The 21,508-nt window shown below is 37.1% G+C and overlaps 4 protein-coding genes across 5 annotated transcripts; 1 reads left to right on the forward strand and 3 right to left on the reverse strand.

Annotated features, from left to right (window-relative positions):
* Nucleotides 1-244: 244 nt before the first annotated feature.
* On the reverse strand, nucleotides 245-1,288 carry LOC113676895 (uncharacterized). Its single transcript, XM_027193631.2, has one exon. The coding sequence runs from the start codon at nucleotides 1,286-1,288 to the stop codon at nucleotides 779-781; it is 510 nt and encodes a 169-aa protein (XP_027049432.2). The 3' UTR covers nucleotides 245-778.
* Nucleotides 1,289-1,526: 238 nt separating this feature from the next.
* Nucleotides 1,527-10,958, reverse strand: LOC113676894 (protein KRI1 homolog). Of its 2 annotated transcripts, none has more exons than XM_089187023.1 (22): nucleotides 10,801-10,958; nucleotides 10,563-10,642; nucleotides 9,629-9,734; nucleotides 9,428-9,530; nucleotides 8,989-9,037; nucleotides 8,586-8,635; nucleotides 8,355-8,430; nucleotides 8,137-8,214; nucleotides 7,782-7,882; nucleotides 7,637-7,679; nucleotides 6,906-6,983; nucleotides 6,397-6,492; nucleotides 6,212-6,296; nucleotides 5,967-6,052; nucleotides 5,596-5,671; nucleotides 5,014-5,085; nucleotides 4,619-4,647; nucleotides 4,240-4,357; nucleotides 3,595-3,725; nucleotides 3,105-3,169; nucleotides 2,744-2,845; nucleotides 1,527-2,526 (listed from the first exon to the last, which is right to left on the reverse strand). In XM_089187023.1, the coding sequence occupies exons 1-22, from the start codon at nucleotides 10,892-10,894 to the stop codon at nucleotides 2,091-2,093; spliced, it is 2,154 nt and encodes a 717-aa protein (XP_089043149.1). In that variant the 5' UTR covers nucleotides 10,895-10,958; the 3' UTR covers nucleotides 1,527-2,090. The 2 variants fall into 2 exon arrangements, with proteins under 2 accessions (XP_089043149.1, XP_027049431.2); XM_027193630.2 differs by having other exon boundaries at nucleotides 7,782-7,885.
* LOC113676877 (GPI ethanolamine phosphate transferase 2, catalytic subunit) lies at nucleotides 10,944-18,151 on the forward strand. The gene is made up of 8 exons (XM_027193609.2): nucleotides 10,944-11,404; nucleotides 11,838-11,886; nucleotides 12,803-13,012; nucleotides 13,593-14,011; nucleotides 14,087-14,580; nucleotides 15,104-16,148; nucleotides 16,427-16,666; nucleotides 16,910-18,151. Exons 1-8 carry the CDS (start codon nucleotides 11,115-11,117, stop codon nucleotides 17,151-17,153), a joined length of 2,991 nt encoding a protein of 996 aa, XP_027049410.2. The 5' UTR covers nucleotides 10,944-11,114; the 3' UTR covers nucleotides 17,154-18,151.
* On the reverse strand, nucleotides 17,669-18,993 carry LOC113676878 (uncharacterized). The gene has a single exon (XM_027193613.2). It carries the CDS (start codon nucleotides 18,879-18,881, stop codon nucleotides 18,393-18,395), a length of 489 nt encoding a protein of 162 aa, XP_027049414.2. The 5' UTR covers nucleotides 18,882-18,993; the 3' UTR covers nucleotides 17,669-18,392.
* Nucleotides 18,994-21,508: the final 2,515 nt, after the last annotated feature.

Raw genomic sequence — 21,508 nt, forward strand, 5'->3', positions numbered from 1 at the left:
TGTGCCATCTTCTCAACCAATTATGCTTAGACTCCAAGATAAAACCATAGACTTAGTCCCTCGCGTTTTCCCGTACTCCTTTTTTCTTTGAGTGCTGATTGGCTCCGTGTGATATTTTCGTTAGTTCTGATCGACCGTTGAGACTATTTTTGGCTTGACAAGACTGCGTGAAAAATTGCTCTTATCGGAATGCGCATTTGGCTCACGAGAGTGCTGTATTATCCAAGCGTACTACCATACAAACCACGAGAAGCTTCTCATTTTATTAGACTGCGCAAGTTAATACCGCGCGCAGAAATGAAGAAGAAAAAAATGAAGCTAAGAAATGAAAATTGACCGACAGATCAAGAGACACCTTCATAGCCGATCAGATGGCTGACATGGATTTTACGCTTAGGAACCTTGGAGCACATCTAAGTATCATAACGATGGACCAATGCGCTGTGAGATGTCCAAAACAGTTAATGCAAATATACAAAAGTTTACTACGAGTAGAGGCCTCGACAGCTTTGTGTTTGTTGTGTCTCAAACCTGACAGGATCTTGTGGTCTCATATGCGCGAGTCACGTTATGTGACAAAAATGTTTCGAGAAAAATTCTCAAAATTACAGTGATCATAAACAAACTGTTGAATGAGAAAATAAGGTATAATTACCGAAGAAAAAAAACACAAGCGGTCGTCGTTACGAACCAGCTTCGATGGTTAGAGAATTTCTCTCAACTGGTATTAGAACAACGTGGGTTGGTTGGTGAGTAGAATTTTAAAGATGATCAATTTTTAACAAGCACAAACTCCTCCAATACGCCCACAGCATCGATGAGGTTCCTTCAAACCACGGCACAAGCAGTTATCCGTTCGTACGTGGTTTGAACAAGATCCTCGACATCCCCGATTGTTGGGCGGATGATTGACCCACGAGGACACCAAGGTTATAACAAAGTCAACTTTTTCCTCGAAGCAGGACAGCTTCTGTTCCAAGCCTGAGAAGTATTCCCGAACCTCTCCCCGTAAATCTTGTAGTTTATAGTCAAGGTCTTTAATCTCTTGCTCTTGTTTGTCTAAAGCTTCAAGCAGTTGCTGAATATAATCATCACGCTGATCACGTGTTGGACTTCCTGGCCTTGGCAAATTATCATAGTAGTCTTGGAGAATTATAGATTCTACTGAATCATCGCGACCTCTTCGTAATCCATCGTTATCTGTTCGTGAGGCTTCGGCACTACTCGGACAAAACAGTTCTTCTTCAGCACTGTGATAATCATAGTCGTCGTGACATTCGTGATACATGGGTCGCTTTTCCTATAAGCTTCACTCAAACAAAATGTTGTAACAGAAAAACAACAACGGAATACTACGGAACAAGTTCGCGATTGCCCTCTTATCAATTCTAGAGCGATAATTCGAAAGCACCATTATGACGAAATTTCTTTAGTATCTAATTACCCGGGGAAACTGAATTTTAAATACGTCATGAAAATCGCTTCACCAGTGATTCATTCTAATGCTCATCAATTAGAAGCAATCCTTTAAAAAGATTTCATGATACGCGTTTATTTTCCCCGACGTGTAATTAAACCTTGCAATTCTGCTGACTCAGTCACACGCAGTTGCGGGTTACTGCTTTCTCAAATTTATCTTAGTGAAGCAGCGCGCGCAATCGATTCGCGGCCACTACTTTAAGGTAGATTTATCCTTAACGGAAAGTATAGCTGATCGTAATTCTGTTGGCTACAAATCATAAATATGACCAGACATTTTAATTATTTTTTCCAATATTAACGAATAATGTTGCAAATTCATTTTAAATTCATTCATAAATTTATTCTTTCGGAGCCTCTCTCTTAAACTGCACGTGTTTAGTCAGCGGATTACTTTGAACACGGGAATGAGTAGATAAAGTTGTAGGATGCAACCTCCCCCCCCCCCCCTTATTATATTGTGATCTACTGTGCCGAGTGAAGAGAAAGGGGGGGGGGGGAGAGAGAGAGAGAGAGCTAAGTCGTGTCAATCAAGGAAAACTGAGCGGCAGGTGGACAGATCTCAGTTTTAGGAACAAAATCAGTTGCGCTGGAGATCACAAAAAAAACTGCTATTTCTTCTTTTTCTTCCTTGTAAGTCCATAGGAGGCCAGTCGCGAAGCTGATAAATTACTCAGTTTTTCTTGCTTTGCGCCTTTAAATTGTCTGCGCAGCCGCTTTTTGACCGCAAGTTCTTTCAACTCCTCAAACGTCATCCTCCGTCTCTTTGGATTTCTCGTCTTTTGTTTTTTCGGCTTTTTTGATTCCCCTTCATTCTTTCCATTGCTTTCACCTTCTGTAGCCAATGAAACTTCCTCTCCTGGTAAGTCTTCGCTTTTCTTCTCATTGGTCTTGTCTATCTTATCAGAAGATTTTTTCGTTCTCTTTCTGATATCAGTTTGTTCATTTTGCGCTCCATTTGTATCAACATTGTGTTCCAGCGTTTTACTCTTTTTCGGTAAACTTTGGTCAGATAACTTTTTCTTTTTGACGTTAACTTCGTCAGATCTGAAATATAAAACAAATAATTAATAACATAATAAGTAAAAAAAGACTAATGAACTCACCACATGATGTCTGACGGCAGGCATCATGGAATACATGCATCATATACGTGTACAGCCCTCATTCACAAAATATTTTAACGACTTTGCTTGTTATAAGACGGACCCTTTTCGTGACAATGTCGCCACAGCCGCAATTCAAATCTGCATGTACAACGCACCTTTCGTTCTCAGCCAGTGAGGTAAGAATCCTTTTCTTCTTTAGCAGATCTCTCCCCCGCTTGCGAAACTTTTTAACTTCATAGTACTCTTCATTTTCAGGTCTGTGATATAAAAAAAATCAAAGAGCATTTTATTTTACCTCGAGATTACCTTTTCGAAAAACCGTCCTGTTCAGAAATGGGATAGGAAAGAAGAAAGTTTTGCGTTCGGTCTTCAAATAAACGAAAATTGGCAAATTCAAACTTAATCACGTTCTACATGATCGGAAATGCTTACAACGGGTGATCTAAGCCGCGGAAGTGGGAAAGAACGTGCCTCGATTTAATTATCACGAAATGTAACAGAATACAGATTTTTTACCTGTATTGGGACATCTTTTTTACAGAGACCCACTGGTTTAGCTCTCTGTCTGGGCAGGATAAAATCTGAAGAGAGGAAAATGAAGATTACTCTCATGAAACGAAAGCAACATACAACACTCGAGATAGCAGTATAATTTGCTTATAAATTGTTCCAGTTCTCAAATGGCGAAAGTTGAGCCAGCGAGGGAGGAAGGAGAGAGAGGGGGGAGAGGGAGGTCTTTTAAAAGACTTCAACTTCCAGCCCGGGGGGGGGGGGGACTATAAGAGAAGAGGGCTTCATACAGGGGGGATACTAAGTAGAGCGTTAACTTGGTCGCTCGTGTTTTCCCGCGCTTCAATCAGTTTGCTCGTTTTTTTCTGGACTTTTCACTAGCTCCTTAGATATTTTCCTTTCTTTCTCAATGGCCGTTGTGATTATTTTTATTTTGGTCTATCGCAATGCGTCCTAAGGTTGGGATAACCATTTTTACCTCAAATCTCGCTCATACCTCTTCTGTTGTGAGCCCGAAGTCATTAGGTACAACCTGTCGGTACTTAAATCGACAAGGCATGTCTCCTATAATATCCTCATAATCCAGTTTGTAATATTCATCAAAATATTCCTCAAATGTTTTCTCGTCTAAGATAAAAACAAAAAAAGAAATTATAAGTTAACCCTTTAACACCCATGAGTGACCAAGATAGAATTTCTCCTTACAATATCCATACAATATCCAGCAGACATGTGACGAGAATTAAGAAAAATATCAATTAGAGGATTATAAGTTGATCCAATACCAAATTCTCCAAACTAACATCATGAGAATTGCATGACAGACAGTAGGGAGAATTACTAATGAGATCTTGGGAGTGAAGGGTTAGAGAAATGCAGAAACCTAACGGATAATAACTCTCTCTGCACATCAACTCTTTACCATGTAGAAATACTGAGCCAATAACTTATTCTAACAATTGGAGTATGTTATCCAGCAACAGGAAATGAGGAGAAAGAAATCTATAAATTAAAGGGAATGATCTAGATTCTAAACAAATTCCTCTTCTTAATTAAAAGGACATATAAAGTAGCTAAAACAGATCTTGATACTTGAAGTATACCAAACAGCATAACTGATATTCTCTACAGATCAACAAACCTGGATTAAATACTGGTTTTTTCTGTGCTATAAGATGACCAAATCTCGATCTTCCCTTCCTTTTCCTTCCACTAAACTCATTTGGATCATTTCCATTTTCTTCGTAATCAGCATCCATCTAAAGAAGAAACATTCTTGAAAATTATAAAAAAGTAATGCAAACTGTACATAGTGAGTTTGGTTAGTTAGGAAACTTCATCAATGCCCAGGTGTACAAGGGACATAAAAAACAATCACCTTATCCACACCTAACATCATTTTAAACAAAAAATGATGAGAATCTTGTGACTAAGTATCTATGGTGTCCAGTGGGGCTCTACATATTCTAATAAAAGACTACTTTTCAGGAAATTCACTGATCAACGTGAGTAAAACTTACATTAAAGTTTGGATCTTCACTGTGAGGTTCTGAAATAGTTAAAAGAATGTCATAATTATTTAATTTACTACATGAGCCTATTTTGATTTCTTAACCCTTTAAGTCCCACTGGTGACCAAGACAGAATTTCTCCTAACACTATCAGTACAATATCAAGCAGACAAGTAATGAGAATAAAGAAAATATTGATTAGGGGAGTACTGGTTGATCCAATTTCCAAATTCTCCAAACTAACATCACATAAATTTTATGGCAGACAGTAAGGAGAATTACTAATGAAATCTTGGGAGTTAGAGGGTTAAGTGGCTGAGGCCAACCAAGGTAAAATGTTGGCGATGAAAAGATTGACACTGAATAACAGAAGACAAGACAGAGCATCAATCCTTAATATTTACCAAACGTTCCAACTTCTTGCTGTTCATCATCCACATTTTCATCATAATCGCCTTCCCACTCATCCCAGTTTTCTGCCAGAGGGAAAAAAAAGAGCTTCATATGCATCTGCTTTAAAATAAGAAAATCTTGTGTTCCCTAACTGTTACACAAGAGCTCTGTAACATTTGATTAAATCAGTTTATGATCATACCAACAAGACTTGTCATCTTCATTGTTCACCTCAAGTTTACCCTGTAACTCCTAGAATTGATTAACATGAAACTTCTCCCTATGATATACATACACTATTCAGCAAACAGGTAACAAGAATACTTAAACTCATCAAGTTGAAGTTGTTATCTTGATTTAACACCAAATTCTTGTCACTAATTTACAAGGAAATGTGTAGCTAGCTGCTAGAGGGTAGAATTAACAATAAGATCTTTGAGCTAAAGGGTTAAGGGTTAAACCTGTCAGCATAGAAAGGAAAATGTTACTATAGGTGGGATTGTTTTACATGCACATCAAGATACAATGAGGATAAAGCTGACTAGATCAAGAAGAGAAGAGTATATTCTAACTTGGCACAAATCAAAACTAACCAATATCATCCAAATCATCTTCAAACACAGGTTTTTCATTTTCATCTTCTTCATAAAACTCAGCATTAAATGCTCTCTGTGACAAAATACAATGTAACCAACATTCTAAAACAATTAATGGCATTTACACTTACACAGAAGATTGCTGCTCTTGACCCAAAGGTATTAGTTACAATGCTTTTGGCAAGCTCCACATTTGAATTTTGATGGCATTAAACATGAGTGATGTGTTATTTGCTTATGTAATCTTGGCCATCAACAGAGATTCCAAAGAATGTTTACATTATTCAGTATCATTACATTTATATCTCTTGCATTTGGAGCAAGAGATTGCATTCTATATATTTCCCATTAGGACAATTCAAAATCACCTGCATAGCCTCATCATATTTCTTGGGATCAAAGTCACCTTCTATATCTTCCTCTTTAAAACCCACATTTAGGTTTCCAGTTATTTCTACAAACAAGAACAATTCATTATTTTTTACCACAACCATTTAACAGTCAAGAAGTGTACAGAATCTGTGGTTAAAACTGTGCAGGGAATACATGTAAGAAAATAAAGATTCAAGCCAAGTCTAACAAGAAAAACTCAATTTACTGTGCATCTATTGACCTTTTAATTTCTCAAGCTTCTCCATGATCTCTTTTCTTTTGAGGTTTTTTAATCTCTTGATTTCCTCATGTTTCTGTTCTTTCTCCTGCATTAAAATAACAATTAAAAGTAGAGAGTCAGTAAAGGTAGGGCTCAAGGGGGGGTCATCACTGAGAATGGAGAATAAAACCTTGACTGTATCTGACCTTTTCTTTCCTTGTCTCTCTTGTTTTTCTCTTCTCCTTGCGACGGTCATCTGTTTTTCGTACAGATGCTTGAATTGTGCGGGGATATGTTTTTATCTAAAGCGACAAAAATATTTATAAAAATTAATAATCTACTGAAGAAAGGTTTGACGTAGTCCTCCCTAATTTCTCCAAAATAAACACATTGCCAAATGGATTAAAAATGATCAATCACAAATGGCAAACAAAAAGATCTTACTGCAAACTCTGAAATACTGCAATTGTTGCTGCAAGGATTAATTACAGTGAGAAATATTTAAGATATCGTCACTAATTAAATTGTTGATGCATCATTTTGTCTCTTTGGCTGCTCCAGTTTGTTTGTATATACCACCCGTCTGGTATATACTGACAGAAAATGTAGGATAATAGCAATCATGGCTTGCTGGGTTGTTCTTTCAACTTTGTGCATGAGTATGAAGTATCTTAAAGTTCATTGCATTTTACATCATGTATGTAAATGTACTTACAAACTCAGAGTCTGGTTCTTCAAATCTAAAATTGAACTTTCGTTCAAATTCTTCTTGTTTCTCAACTTCTGTTTCATCCTAGGGAATGATACAAAAGCCTGATCAATTTGATTATGTTATTGCACAAGATATACTCTAAATTAAATGATACAGAAATCTTCTTTTATAAATCTTTTGTGGCTTTTTAAGTACTAAGTTTCATCCATGTTTTCTGTTGGTAATTCCCAGTGATGGTGATCAGACTTCATCATGGTAGTGATCAGTGTGTGATTGGTAGTCAGCAGACTGGTAGCGACTAGACAGTAATTCCTGACACACATCTAAATACATCAATTTTTGGCATATGAAGGAATTTGACAAACAGACTCCTTTAAAGTATAAGTATTGTTATCAGAATATTAAATCTTTTTTTAATTGATTTTGTAAATAAGGGACTGTTCATTATTTAGAGTTAAAAAAGCTGATGCAAATCAAGGGAATGGTCACTAATTTTTAGGTAAGAACTGCTATTTACATCTCTATAACCCCTAAGACTGACCAGCATCTCATTTCTCCTTACAATTTCACACTCAAATCACACACTAAGGTCACAAGAAAAAAGGAAATGATCACCAACTAAAGAGCCTCTTAATTTTTAAACAATTTCTCCCTGTCAACACTTAAAATAATGTATAGAGAACAGTATGGAGAATATACATACTGATGTTAGGGCGTAAAGGGTTAAACTGTACCTCATCATCATCAAAGCCCACAATCTCATCATATGTAGGAATTCTAGAAAAGAGAGAAATTACTCAAGAGATAAATAAATAACCTGAACATCATTAATCATGGTTAAATAAGAAACATAAAAATGAAAGTAAATTGGAATATTACCTCTCTGAATCTTTCTCAAGGTAATTTCTATCCAGAATGTAATCTCTCAAAAACTGTTCCCCTTCATCTAAATTGGGATCATTCCAGTAATGACGTAAGGCCTGCTGTAAATACCAGAGAGAAAAAGAATTCAATATTATTCCAAAAGCAAGATACTGTCTCACAGACTGCACCAAAGAAAATAAACAGCTGATAATCTAAGGCAGTGACACTGAGAAATAATAAATTAAAGCTATAAATAACAAGGGATGTGACTTTCAGGTTACCCACCACTGAATTTTTAAACTGAGTAAGCTCAGCACTCAAACTAAACAACGATGAGTAAATTCTGAATGTTTTTTAATGCTTTACTTACCATACCCATTGCAGACTTTGTGCTTTGTTTGTTCTCCTGTCCTTTCAACCATTCCACATAATCTCTTTCCTCCTTCATCTAGATAAATAAGTGTGAATTAGGTCAGTTATAGCTTCCTTCCAACAAGCAGAAAGCACATCTTTAAAGCAAGTGTCTTGTATTTGAGAGGTTCTGTCTGTCTTAAATCAGGGAATGGTATAAGAAAACATTCTTGTTACCTTTTCTTCCATAGTTTTTTCTCTAACTTTCAGAAAATCAGCATCTTCACCATCATCCTGAATAGCTCTCTTGAAACTATAAGATAACATGACAACTCATCAAGACTGACATGTATGTTACCTTTTAATTGATTTGATTGGCACCAGTAGAACAAGTTGTCAAGAAAAGTTGCTATGGGCAGCTCTTAGTGCTTGTATAGATACTTGTAATCTCGCAAAATTCATCTTTACCTTTCTTTTATTTGTTTTTGTTCCTCCACAAAAGTAGGAGATCTTCTGCCCTGAAATACAGAATTATATTGTGTGACAATTGGACCAAATGGTCGGGGATAAATTAATAACCTACTGCATTAACACTGTGAGACCATTCACACCCCTCAAGAAACTGGACTAAGCTGACAGTATCTGTCTACTGAGCACACAGTACATTTGTGAGTACTCTCGAGAAATTTAACAAGAGAGTATTACTTTTTGGTACCAGTGCAGTTTATTTATGGTTCAATCATCTATCTTTCCACACAATAAGATACAAGAGGCTTTCATTCTCTTTCCCTGAACTTCTATTTGCTGCTTGAACTTTGAAAGTTCCTCAAGACTACCATCCAGAGGTGTTGTACCCTTACATTTAACTCACCTCAAGTGCTTTTTCACCATCACTTTCTTCATCACTCAAGAATGCCTCGCTAGAATACAAAATCAGGCAAACTTTCTTATTAAAAATAAAAAGCCTGCCCCAAAATTTTTTTAATGAGCTGGTTTTCCAAATAAGATAATCACTATTCCTCTGCTCCAATAAAAAAATGCCTGACACATGAGCAAAGTTATACCAACAAGTTTATTGATACTACACAATAATCTTGAAGAAGGACACATATCAAACTTCACATGATAGTATAATATGACTAAATAGTATCACACAAAATTATATTCAACAACCATGACTGTGGAATTCAGTTTAGGATAGGTGAGAGGTAGTTACAGCTAACTGGCTGAGGAGAGGCTAGGGGAATGTACAGAAAGGGTAAAAAAAAAAGTTTTAAATGTTTTACTTTCTTTTTATTATAACAACTAACCTTTCTCTTTCCAATAACTCCTTTCTTTCAAAATCTTTTAAATACATAGGCTTTTTGGGTTTATTCTGCTCTTTGCTACTCACTCCTGAAGAACTGCTGTTCTCTATTTAAGAATAAAAACCAACTTTAAGTCTGAATTTAAAAAAAAATGGAGAAATAGGTAAAAGAATCAAATTTGTTCATAAGCATCCTTTGCCATACCATCTTCATGGTAAAAATTGGAATCCTTTTCATAGATTTTTGGGTCTTTATTCTTGATCATGGATAGAACAGTCAGAAAATCCTTTTCCTTTTGTGAAGTAAGTTCCTTGAGATAAAAAAAAAAATTAATGTTACTCTTCAAATTTCATTGCACAGATTTACTGTGTTAAACATGAACATAGCTTTTTTGCCATGTTTGAAGCTCTTCAGTGAAATATATCTTCACTGTCTTGTTATGATGACAGTTGTTCAGTTCCCTTTAGAACTGAGCAATAATTCGATTTTTGCAAAACAAAGGGCATGTGACTTTTCAATCTACCAAACCTGTCAAACTCCCTGTCGTTTCTAATCACTGTATCACGAATATTTCATTCCCTTGCTATCGGGAATTGCTCATTCTTAACTATATTAAAAATTTAAACAAATCATATGCATACATCTGTCTTTCTCTGCTTTATACTAATTCATCCAGAAGGGACATCAGTTGAAATCTGTTTATAATCACTGTGAAAATACTATTTGTAAGGCCATCCCTGCCTTTACATCAATTCATATATTTTTCTTCCCATTATCTTTACTTTTTGACAGGGACTTCTCTATGGCAGTAAGATGGCATTTGTTCTAACAGTATCTTTTCACCCTTCAACTCCCACAAGTGATTTACATGTAACTTCTCCCTATAGTATTTGTACATTATCCACAAAACAGGTAACAAGAACACTCAAACTTATACGGCAGAAGTTGTTATGTTGACCTGACACCAAATTCTCATAAATTTTTTATAAGGAAAGGTGTAGCAACCATAGGGGAGAATTAAGAATCAGATCTTGGAAGTTAAAGCATCAAGGACCTAGAAGATTATGCATTCAAGCTACAAGGATGAGTATTTCACAAACACTGAACGGAACCCTAAATAGAATAATTCAAAACTCACCCTTGCATCCTCATCTTCTGATTCAGATGAACTTGAATCGGATTCGCTCCCTGAATCCTTGTCACCAAATTTCTGCTTCACTGAAACGAACACAAGTTATTGAGATTTAAATTCGTAACTCGCACGGAAAGCCTCTTGCAAGCAGCCAAGTTTAATATCGATTATGCGCTTTACAAGAAAACGCTGGCATCATAGTTCAAATATTTATGCCTTCGAAGAAAGGCTATTAGAAACTTACACTGGTCGAGTTCAGCTTTTTCCTTCTGTTTGTGGAGTTTCTTTGCAAAATCCTTGTTTACAGTCAACTTTAAATCTTCCATGCCGTCCGCCATGTTGCTTTACTCTGTTGAATATGCTCTTTGTTGTGTCGCGCAGGCCACTAGTATCGTAGTCACATTTTCAAAATGGCGGAAGATTTAGCTCTCTTTAGTCGAAGTTTCTTGGAGTTATCTCTTAATACTGACGTGTCATAGCGATCTTGTGTAAATATTGATTTTTAGATCGCTGACTTCTTGATCGTGTTCATCAGAAAAAACACCTTTCGTCGAGGAGATGCCTCACGGTCACAGCGTACTCATAGTTCTCCTGCTTCTTTGTCAAATCCTGGGCTTGATATTGTTCCTAAGAGGCTTCTTTCCGCTTAAGAAGGCTATAGATGGAAGAGCAACTAACGAGAATCTTCCACCTGAGCCATCATTCGAAGGGAAAGGAGATCTTTTGCCTCCGAAATTTGGAAGAGTGGTCATCATGTTGATAGATGCACTGAGAGCAGATTTTGTTTACAGTGAGCAGATAAGGATGCCTTTTACGCAAGAACTGATCAGACTAAATAAATCATTCAGGTGAATTAAATTGAATTCAGTGTATTATAACTACCAGCTCTCAGAGATCAGGTGGATCATTAACAATAACCCTTTACACCCTAAAATTAGTATGCATATTCTTCGTACTGTTTTATATACATTTCAACAGGTGTTGACAAGAGTAACTGGTTTGACAATCAGAGCTTCTTTAGTTGGTGATCATTCCCTATATTCTTAAGACCTTAATGTAGGATTCAGGGGTGATATTGTAAGGAGAATTCAGATCTTAGTCACTCTTAGGGGTCAAAGGGTCTATTCCGTTATGGTATTGGTCACAATAAAATAGAAACCGCAGAGATCTTTTAAGACATAACCTGGAGACCCTTATTCACTATTATCACTTTGTTATTTACTGACTTTTCAGTGAGGATATACATGTACATATTTACTATCCTTGTATAATATTCCTCAGTTTCATGGCAAAGGCACATCCACCAACTGTCACTATGCCAAGAATTAAGGTCAGTTAAGTATGTTTCATATCTGTAGACAAAAAAATAACTCCACAAGGCTCTAATATAAATTCTATAGATAAAAGAAAGAGTCTGTACTGGGACCAGGTAGCTCGGCAGGCCAGAGCTTATACCAGTTTCCATAGCATGAAGTGACAAGGCATATTTCTTCTTCCGTGGATAGGATGCTAGTCTATTGCAAGGCTACTCCCAGTGTTTCATCAGGATTCCCTGACAGTTCACCAGTACCCATTTATACTCATGGGTGGAGAGAGGCATGGAGAGAGTAAAATGTCTGGCTCAAGAGCACAATACAATGACTTAGCCAAGTCTTGAACCCGAAACCTCTTGATGTGGAGTCCAGTGCACCAACCATTAAGCAACTGCGTCTTCCCCAAAAAAAATTATAGAGAAGTCATTGTATATCCCAGGTCATGGAGCAATACCCAGCAAATTAGAGAGCAGAGCATTGATGCCATCAATGAACACTGAGACTGTTACTTACTGCTGGCTTACTTAACCCAGAACACCCAAACATCATTATCCATATTCTTGTTACTCTTCTCTATCCATTTCCTTTGGCACTGACAAGGAGACTTGGTTTAACAATCAAAGCTTCTTAGGTTGATTTCCTTTATTCTCAAGATCTTCATGAATGATTCAACAGTATTACTGTAAGAAGAAATTACGTGCTGGTCACTTTGTGGGTTTAATGGGTTAAGAGATTTATCAACTAAGCTTGATCATTATCAGAGGTTTCACTACATATGAAATGGAGATCTTTTGGTCAAAATATGTTGGAGCTAAAGGATGCCAATATTTCTCATGCATGAATCTCTATGAAGCACACCTTCACAAGAACTAAACAAGAGATGGGTGCAGAATTTGTAATGTTTTCATTTGACATGTTGATATGTTCTGACAGGCACTCACAACAGGTGGTATACCAGGATTTATTGATGTTGTTCTCAATATGGACTCAAGTTCTTTACAAGAAGACAGTTTGATCAGTCAGATGAAGTTTGCAAATAAGAAGCTTGTTTTTTATGGTGATGATACCTGGATGAAGCTGTTTCCTGGACACTTTGAAAGAACTGATGGAACCACGTCATTTTTTGTGACTGATTATACGGAGGTACAGACAAAATATTCTTGAATTAACCCTTTTGTTCCACAGAATGAAAAAAGTGAATTTATCCTTAAAATGTCACAATTAGCATAACCTCACACAATGAACCTCTATAAATATACAGTCAAATATGTTAGTATTGTGCAACAGACAAAATATAAGAATTTTTATTGGAATAAACTGTCACATTTTCAACCTAAAAAACTCAGCCATCAACCCTGTTACTCCCAAGATCTCATAAATAATTCTCCTCACTGTCTGCAAAATGATTCTCATGTTAGAATGGAGAATTTGGTATTGGATCAATAAGTAATCCCATAATGGATATTTATCTTAATTCACATCACTTGTCTGCATGATATTGTATAGATATAGTGAGGAGACATTCTGTCTTGGTCACACATGGGAGTTAAAGGGTTAAGTGGTTGTTTTTTGCTTTGTGTGAGTTTTTGGGCTGATTTAGGACTGTTTAGCTTAGTTTTAGTTCATTTGCTTTGCTTTCTTTATGATCCTTTCCCATACTTAAGAAAGGATCTTATAGATTCAGATCAACATTCTTAGTTGTTCTTATAATATCTTATTACAGGTAGATAACAATGTTACAAGACACATTGGTAAAGAGTTGAGAAGCAATGACTGGGATGTTATGATTCTTCATTACCTGGGCCTTGATCATATAGGACATATTGCAGGACCTTCAAGTCCCCTAGTTGGACCAAAACTCTTAGAAATGGACCAAGTTGTAAGTGATATCTACAATAAAATGCTCCATTGGCATCAACAAAGAAAGGTACCATCATTATTGGTGCTGTGCGGTGATCATGGAATGAGTGAGGTAGGCAGTCATGGTGGAGCATCTTTGGCAGAGACAAACACACCCCTTGTGTTTATGAGCCCATTATTTGAGAATGGTGGAGGTGAAGAGTTTTCAAAGAAACAAGTTCAACAAATTGATCTTGTTCCAACCTTGAGTCTTCTCCTGGGGCTTCCTGTACCTCAAAACAGGTAATTAATAACAGTTAGTCTTAATTGTTTATGCATCATATTATTTACCTATGTCTTAACCTTCCATTCTCTCAGCTTAGGAATCCTTCTTCCCGAACTATTCGGTTCCCATAGTGCAAGAGAAAAGCTACGAGCAATGCAGCTTAATTCACACCAACTATCTCAAGTGCTCATCGCAAATGGGCATTCTGTTGACAACATGTGGGAACCTCAACATGCCCACAAGCTGCACTCTGATTGGCTGAAATCAGCAGAGGTTGACCTGAGTACTACAAGAAACCAGATTACCTCAGCAACTAAGGTTGCTAAGCAGTACCTCCTGGCACTTCAGAAAATGAGTGGTCATGTGACAGCCTCTCTTTCAAACTACGACCTACATGCTATGATTTACGGCATAGCTATTCTTTTTCAAACTCTATACTGGTTCGTCTGTGGTTTGCTTCAACTTTCGTTTGACATGAAGACAAGAGATGAGATGAATTTTTCAGCAACAACTGTTATTGTTGTGAGCGGCGCTGTTCTACTTGTTGCAGTTCTTCATCTCTCTACTTGCTCCAGCACAGTGTTTGGTAAGAAGATATCTCTGTGGCAGGGCCATCAGCAATTGCAGATAATTTAAAGAATGTATTCTATTACTCTATTACTATTACTTGATAGAGCATCCAAATAACGTCGCTAATTAATTTTTTTTCTGTGTTCTTTTATAAATCACCTTAGTATGGATAGCAATTTTAACAGTGCTCAAGTAAACTTTTGTATAGCTTCTGCTGTTGAGGAAGTGACTGCTTTGAAGCAATTTCAATTGAGTGTCGAAAACTATCTCGGATTGCTCTTCACAAATTTCTCTTTGTAACTGGTCTACAAAAGTCACTTTATAGGGTTTCTTTAAAAATTACTGCAACGCGGCTCGTGGAGTACTGGGTTCCATTTCAGTGCATCTTATTCCTGTGACAAGTCTTAAAATGCCTCACACCGTTTTAGAACATTTTCATCCTGACTCAACCTCTGTGTCAGACACTTAAGGCGGAGAATGCTCTTCCAAGTGTTTTTTTTTACAGTCGTCAAATTATTTTTTTTCTTTTCTTTTTTCAGGTGGAAGCGACATTTTGTGTTCAGTAACTAGCCTGGAATCTATCGTTCTCTCTTCTATATTTGCATTGCTATCAGGAGTCACACTTGGATCTGTTCTGATTGGTCTTTTTCATCATTTTTCAAGCTCTCAGCCTTTTTTCTGGGTGGTTATATCAGCCCTTTCATCACTTTTTCAAAATAAGACTTGCTGCTTTCTTGTCATAGGAGTTTTCCTCCATGTTGTCAGTCTCCCTTCGAGTAGTTTTGTAGAAGAAGAGCATCAAACTTGGTACCTTTTGACGTCTACTTTGTTTGTTATCATTTTTCTTAAGAAAATCACATCTTGTAAGCATCTCAATGAAACAGAACTTCACCATCGTTCGGTGATAAAGGACGAGGACTCAGGCACTCGGTCAGTTTCAACTTCAACGGGATCGGGGAATCACATAAATGAAAAAAGAGCTTTGGGACTGGAAGTCATGACGTCCAAGAAGGGAGTTTTGTGGAAACTTCTGCTATGTTTTGTACTTCTTGTTTTAGGAAGATTGTCAAGGAGCTGGAACCAAACTGGAATAAAATGGGCAGATAGACCTGATATTGGAGACTGGCTTGTGAAGCCTTACAACCGAAAAGTGCTGTCTTTAAGTTATTTTGTATCGCTTCTCTTCATCGTAGGATTTCGCTACAACTGTCAAAATGTGCTAATCACCCTTGTCTTTGTTGTCGGTGTTGTAAGCGCTTACGTATATCGGACTGTCACAGGAAGTCTTCAGTTACCATGGATACCGAATGAACCTATCACGAAGGGGGTCTCAGCAGCACGATTGACGTATTGTTGCGTGGCAGTAATAGCAATAGGGAATGTTATTAATTTATGTAGGAGAAAGAGAAACAGCGATAAGAAAAAGACTTTCCAGGAATATAATTTTGACGTCTGTGGATCGTTAGAAGGGATTCAATCAGCTTTACTATTGTTAGAAATTCTCCTTCAGAGGCCTCACAACGCACCACTTTTAGCGGTCTTTGTGGTTCAAGAACATATCTTGAGGAAATTGCTCTGGAAAAGGTACGTGTAGGCCAAATTATGAAGATATTTCTCTTAAACTCCGTCGATCCGATTAGTAACCCTCCCTACTTTCTGCCTTACTTTTCCTAGTATATTAGACGGGTGAATTTGGAATTAATCCAATATTGGCCGCCAATTGTGCCATCAGTTGAGATGGGCAAAAAATAATAGATAGATTAACATATACATCGCAGCCAGAGGCTGGGAGTCAAAAAAGATTTCCCAATCTTATAACCGCGTTAGAGTTTGTCTCTTGACAATTATATTTTGGTTTTTAGTCAGGAGAACACATGGCTTATTGTACTCAGCTCTTTGTGGATGGGACACGCTATGTACTTTTCCTTGGGAAACTCCAACAGCCTTGCGTCGGTGGATATATCAGCTGGCTATGTGGGATTAGAGAACCATATACTTGTTATTGTGGGGCCCTTAACATGTGTAACTACTTACTGTGGGCTTTTACTTTGGCTAATGGCAGCAGTGTTGTCTATTGTGAGAAACGCTCGAGATGTTAAGAGGTAAGGGCACGCGTGCGCTCTTCTTTAGTACAGAGTAGTAGTAGTAGTAGCCGTTTCTCTCGCAGTGCTTCAGTGTTACAATGAATCAGTAATTATGTTGGAGATTCTTTGCAATGTGCGAGAATCTCCTACAGTACGAATTGCAATAATCCTTATCGCTTCAGACGATGCCTTACGTGCGGGCTGTTATTAGTTCTTATTTGGTTATTTTGTACTGATTTCAGTTCACTTTTTTACAATCAGGTTACAGTATTCTCTCCATCAAGTGTGTTACGTTATCTCACTCTGCCAGGCTCTGATCCTCTGTGCCTACTGTACGTTGGTATTTGTTCAGCGGTATCATCTGTTTGTTTGGAGTGTCTTCTCACCAAAGTTGTTGTACGAAGCGATGAAGACTCTTTTGTTAACTTTATGTGTTATTGTTGTACTTTGCTTGATGACTTTAGTCGGGAGAACGAAAATAATTTATTCAGAGAAACCTGATTAAAGTCATTGTGTCAGGAAGGTAACATATTTTTACACTATGAAGCAAAAACTAATATTTAATGATAAACGGCGGATTTCCAATGGATTCTAGGGATTTTGTTATCTTTTATTTCGAAGTGCATACGTTCGCACGTGTGTTAATCCACTTTTGAATACTTGAAACAGATTAATCGTCATTTCCACTCAAGCGGTATGACTAAGCGACGGATAAATACATCTTTTTATTCGTATGGTAATGGTAGTATTTCGCACTAGCAATCAGTCTGGAATTTGCATAAAGACCTGTCCTAGCTTGTATTTACGGTTAGTGTGTAATCATGAGAACTATCAATAAAGGGCTTTGTTTTTTTTTAAGAAAACGCGACTGATCTTTCAAAAGAATTAATAAGATGAGCTTAAACAAACTAAAAGCAATCAGAATGAGCTGTCACACCTTTGTCACGTTTACGACATCAAGGGTTTTCCCTGCGATTTGACGTCACGTCGGTGTACCCACGCAATTAACCACGCTGTTAAGACATTTGTTGAAAGTTTATTAGAAAGAAGAAAGAAACAAAGCAATTTGTAGCGCTTTTTATTTGTTTTGTGTTACTTAGCTGATGTTTTGTTCTACTTTTGTTTAATTTTAATTCATGAGTGGGACGAAATGAAAAATAATGGCGGCCGAATGGCAGAAATCACTGAGGCATCAGAAAAAATTAAGAAGACCGAGGCTCTGTTTTTCCATCGTCATTACCTTTGATTTCGCATAAGTTAACAATGTGTATCATAACATTTTACAGCATTAAGCAATTACGCTTCTTTAATACATTCACCAACATAAAGTTGGCAAGAAAAATGTTTTGTGAATAAAATTGAACTATGTCCATGTTGAATAAATTAGCGAATCAGTGTGTACAACTTAAATAGGATGATTCATGAAAACGAAATATGTACATCTAAGTTGAATAAATACAAAATAAATAAATACAATTGTGATGAGTGAGAACTCGTACGTAACAGGTCTCTTTTACATTATCAACTCGTTTGATAAAACCAGATTATGCAAGAATTTTTTTTTAGGTTTGGAAATTCGCACGACATATATGGCCTCTTACAAAATTGTCGGTGGGCTACTAAACTCAGATAATTTTTTTCTCGAGTTTACGTTCAAAGATAACGATTTCAGTTCTCTTCGGTAATTTCTCACCTCAGATATATTAAAACAAGAACTTGATCGAGTAGTTCGTAAAAGTATTAATCAGTTCAAAATTGGCACCCATTTCAACCATACCATGAACTCCCAAAAAGACACTACCCCATTTTTGTCCTTGTCGATTTTCGCGAAAGCTTTCTCCATGTCGATGGTTTCATACCCAAAGAACTTCATCAGTTCCTCGAACTGAACGCGATCAAGAGTGTCACCGTCATCTGTGGTAAAACTCTTGAAATATCTGAACGCTTTGGAAAGTTTTTCAAACATTTGTTTGTCATGTAAAATTTGAAAGTGTTCTTCACTGCGAAGCCAGTCGCTGAATTCTTCAAAAGAGACATCATGGTCACCGTTCTTGTCCACAAGGGGAATGTACACTCCAGTTTGTTCTCGATCCAGGCCTAAATCTCCTTCCAATAGGGTTTGCATTTCTTTTTCGTCCAGTTTACCATTTCCATTCGTATCGTATTTTTCGAAGAGGCTGCGAACAACAACATCTGGGGCTTTTTTGTCGAAAAAGCTGAGTCCAGCTTGCATTTTGGATAAGTCAGTGCTTGTTCAAGCTTCTCTATCTTCTTCTTTATATAGTTCTGCTTTCCGTTAGTTTTGCTACGAAGGAACAGTCTGCCCCGCTTATATAGCATTTGAGCACATGAAAAATTTATCTAATTAATGGTCCTACGTAATGTGTGTTTTTGTTTTGCTTTCTTACAGGGAAATGCGCAGTTATATCTAGACATGTAATCCTGGCTTTTGGAATAGTAATGAACAGAGATTTCCGACATAATCATTTTATTGAGAGTTTAACAGCCGCCCTGTGAGTAGTCTCTTCCGGCAACATGACGTCAGTGACCATATACGGGCAAAATAAGCGAAAAATCAACGTTTACACTTCATTTACGAGACCACAAACTCTCCAGTGTTTTAGGAAGTTGACATGAAATCGGATGCCCGTCCAAGAGTCTACCATTGTTTTTAAATTCAAGTTCGCCATGGTGATCGTAGGCACGTGCTTCTAGAACCATAAAATTCACCATTTACTTTTATTTTTTTTTTTACATAGTAGTAAGCACATACTTTAGCCGATCCACTTTCAGAAAACTTTTCCTTAAACTTACTTCAACTTAATTTAGGAATTTTTAACAAAAATAGGAACCGAATCATCTTTAGGAAAATTAACATTGCTTCGAGCAAGAAAATGTATGAAACGCGATGTGATTAACTGCAAAAGGAAAATTTTCGGAAGTTGTGGTCATTTGTATTACATAAACACTAGGTCTTGCGTGAGCTCCGCTGGTGTAAACGTTGGAACAAGGACTCTCTCACTCAAGGGGGTTTTTTCTCTTCGAACATTTCACTGAGTATCATTCGAAGGTATTACTATGATGTCACACGCCTCTTTGGGCATTTTCTCAACGTTCAGCCTCAATCTGTTTAGCTGAATCTTTTCAAAAAAAAGAAGCAAGAAAAAATTCAATTCTGCCTTTTCAGCTTCAGAAATCCATACGTGATCGTCGGAATGGGTTCGTTCCTGTGACGAAACCATGGCGATATTGATTTTTATTTCCAATTATTTGATGAGCCGACAAAAAAAATTACATGTCGAAATCGATTTGCGTTATCGTAAAAATGGCTTCAAAAACCTAATCAGTCCTGTTAGCTCAACGAAAATTCAGACTTTACTCACATGGAATATTGTAATATGAATATTGGATATAAACTAATGCGACTAAATCTCCAAAAATGAACACTCCTAAATGAAGTAAGGAAAGAAAAGTTCTGTATAGCACTTTCAAACGTTTGAGTTCAGCATAGACAAAATGGCCTTGAACATTTGATTCATCCGAATGCTGTTCCCGAGTAGATCAAGAGTTACTCTAAGGTCTGACAAGATCAAATATGTGACCACTGGTCACCACCCCACGGATTTGAATGTCATTAACTAGGTTATTGGAGTGACTCCAAAATGACAATTATGGATTTGAATATTCCTTAGCTCAGTTTTATGTGTTCAAGGTTGACTTTGGATTATCATGCACAGAACACCTCAAGCATTGTAGAAACTTCAAAGCGAAACCTTTGACAGCAAGGACTGATTGCCACTCGGAAGAAACAAGGGAGTTGTTTATTATCATTTTCGCTGAAAGTAGTTTCCAGAAACCGTCCATGCGAGGAGCAATCTTTGTTTATAAAGATCTTTCATTGTTTATTTGATATCGTAATAGAAAGTATGGAGGCCGTGTTTGAAGTCCGCAAGAACTCATTAAATATCATTGCACACATTATGAGCGATCGTATTTCGGTGATGAATGTTCACGGTTTCAATAATTGTCCTTGTCACCGATGTGACAGTTTGGGGTACTGACATGGCAGCTAAAAAGGAGAGCCACAGAAAACAGAGAGGTTAGCAAATAAACGAATAAAACTGACTCATTTCGTCTCCGACTCAAACTTGGAAACTTTCACTTGGTGTGGTTCAAGTCGTTTTCAAATTCAGTTTATTTAGTCTCTCCTAAATTTTCTATAACAGCAGTAAAGAACTCTAAAAAGTTTCACTTTCCGTTACTTAACCCTTTAAACCGTAAAAGAATGACTAACTTCTAATCTCTCCTTTCAAGTTCACCCCAACGCAGAATGAAGGTCACGGGCATAAAAGAAATGATAACCAACTAATCAAGCTTTTGATTGTTGAAAAAATTCTCCTTGTCAGCACCTGAGGAAATGTATAGAGAACAGTATGGAGAATATGTATACTGATGTTAGGGTGGAAAGGATCAAGAGTTAACTTTTGATTGTAGAGTACGGCTTCCTGGGTTTTTATAGAAACGTGACTTCCAAGAAACGAGTTCTCGAAAACGAGGTTGGCTGATGCAAGTCTCGAGCCACGTTGCATGGGTAGTTGTAAATCTCTCCCAAGCCTCTCGTCCCTGAGGTAAATTGATGTACAATCCCTTCCTGTGTTTCTGGTAACGAAATCTTTTTCCAGGTAAATGTTGTCTACTGATGACCTGCTGAATTTGTACTACACACTTATTTTGACAATACATCGTCACTCATTCAACTTCAAAAATTCATTCTAACGATTTAGCGAGTGATTGAGTTCATTTCATTACCTTTCTACTCAATGTTCAATACCCTGGAGGATTAGGGGGCTCTCTCCATAA

This window comes from Pocillopora damicornis, chromosome 11 (assembly GCF_964200805.1).
Source record: "Pocillopora damicornis chromosome 11, jaPocDami1.2, whole genome shotgun sequence".
Classification (NCBI taxonomy): domain Eukaryota; kingdom Metazoa; phylum Cnidaria; class Anthozoa; order Scleractinia; family Pocilloporidae; genus Pocillopora; species Pocillopora damicornis.

Coding starts and splice junctions, on each gene's coding strand:
- LOC113676895 (XM_027193631.2), bottom strand. CDS start 1,288: ATGTATCACGAATGTCACGACGACTATGATTATCACAGTGCTGAAGAA.
- LOC113676894 (XM_027193630.2), bottom strand. CDS start 10,894: ATGGCGGACGGCATGGAAGATTTAAAGTTGACTGTAAACAAGGATTTT. Junction 7,680..7,781: donor CTTGAGAAAGATTCAGAGAG/GTAATATTCCAA, acceptor TCTCTTTTCTAG/AATTCCTACATATGATGAGA. Junction 5,086..5,595: donor AGATGATTTGGATGATATTG/GTTAGTTTTGAT, acceptor TCCCTCTGGCAG/AAAACTGGGATGAGTGGGAA.
- LOC113676877 (XM_027193609.2), top strand. CDS start 11,115: ATGCCTCACGGTCACAGCGTACTCATAGTTCTCCTGCTTCTTTGTCAA. Junction 11,405..11,837: donor AGACTAAATAAATCATTCAG/GTGAATTAAATT, acceptor AATATTCCTCAG/TTTCATGGCAAAGGCACATC. Junction 14,012..14,086: donor CTTCCTGTACCTCAAAACAG/GTAATTAATAAC, acceptor CCATTCTCTCAG/CTTAGGAATCCTTCTTCCCG.
- LOC113676878 (XM_027193613.2), bottom strand. CDS start 18,881: ATGCAAGCTGGACTCAGCTTTTTCGACAAAAAAGCCCCAGATGTTGTT.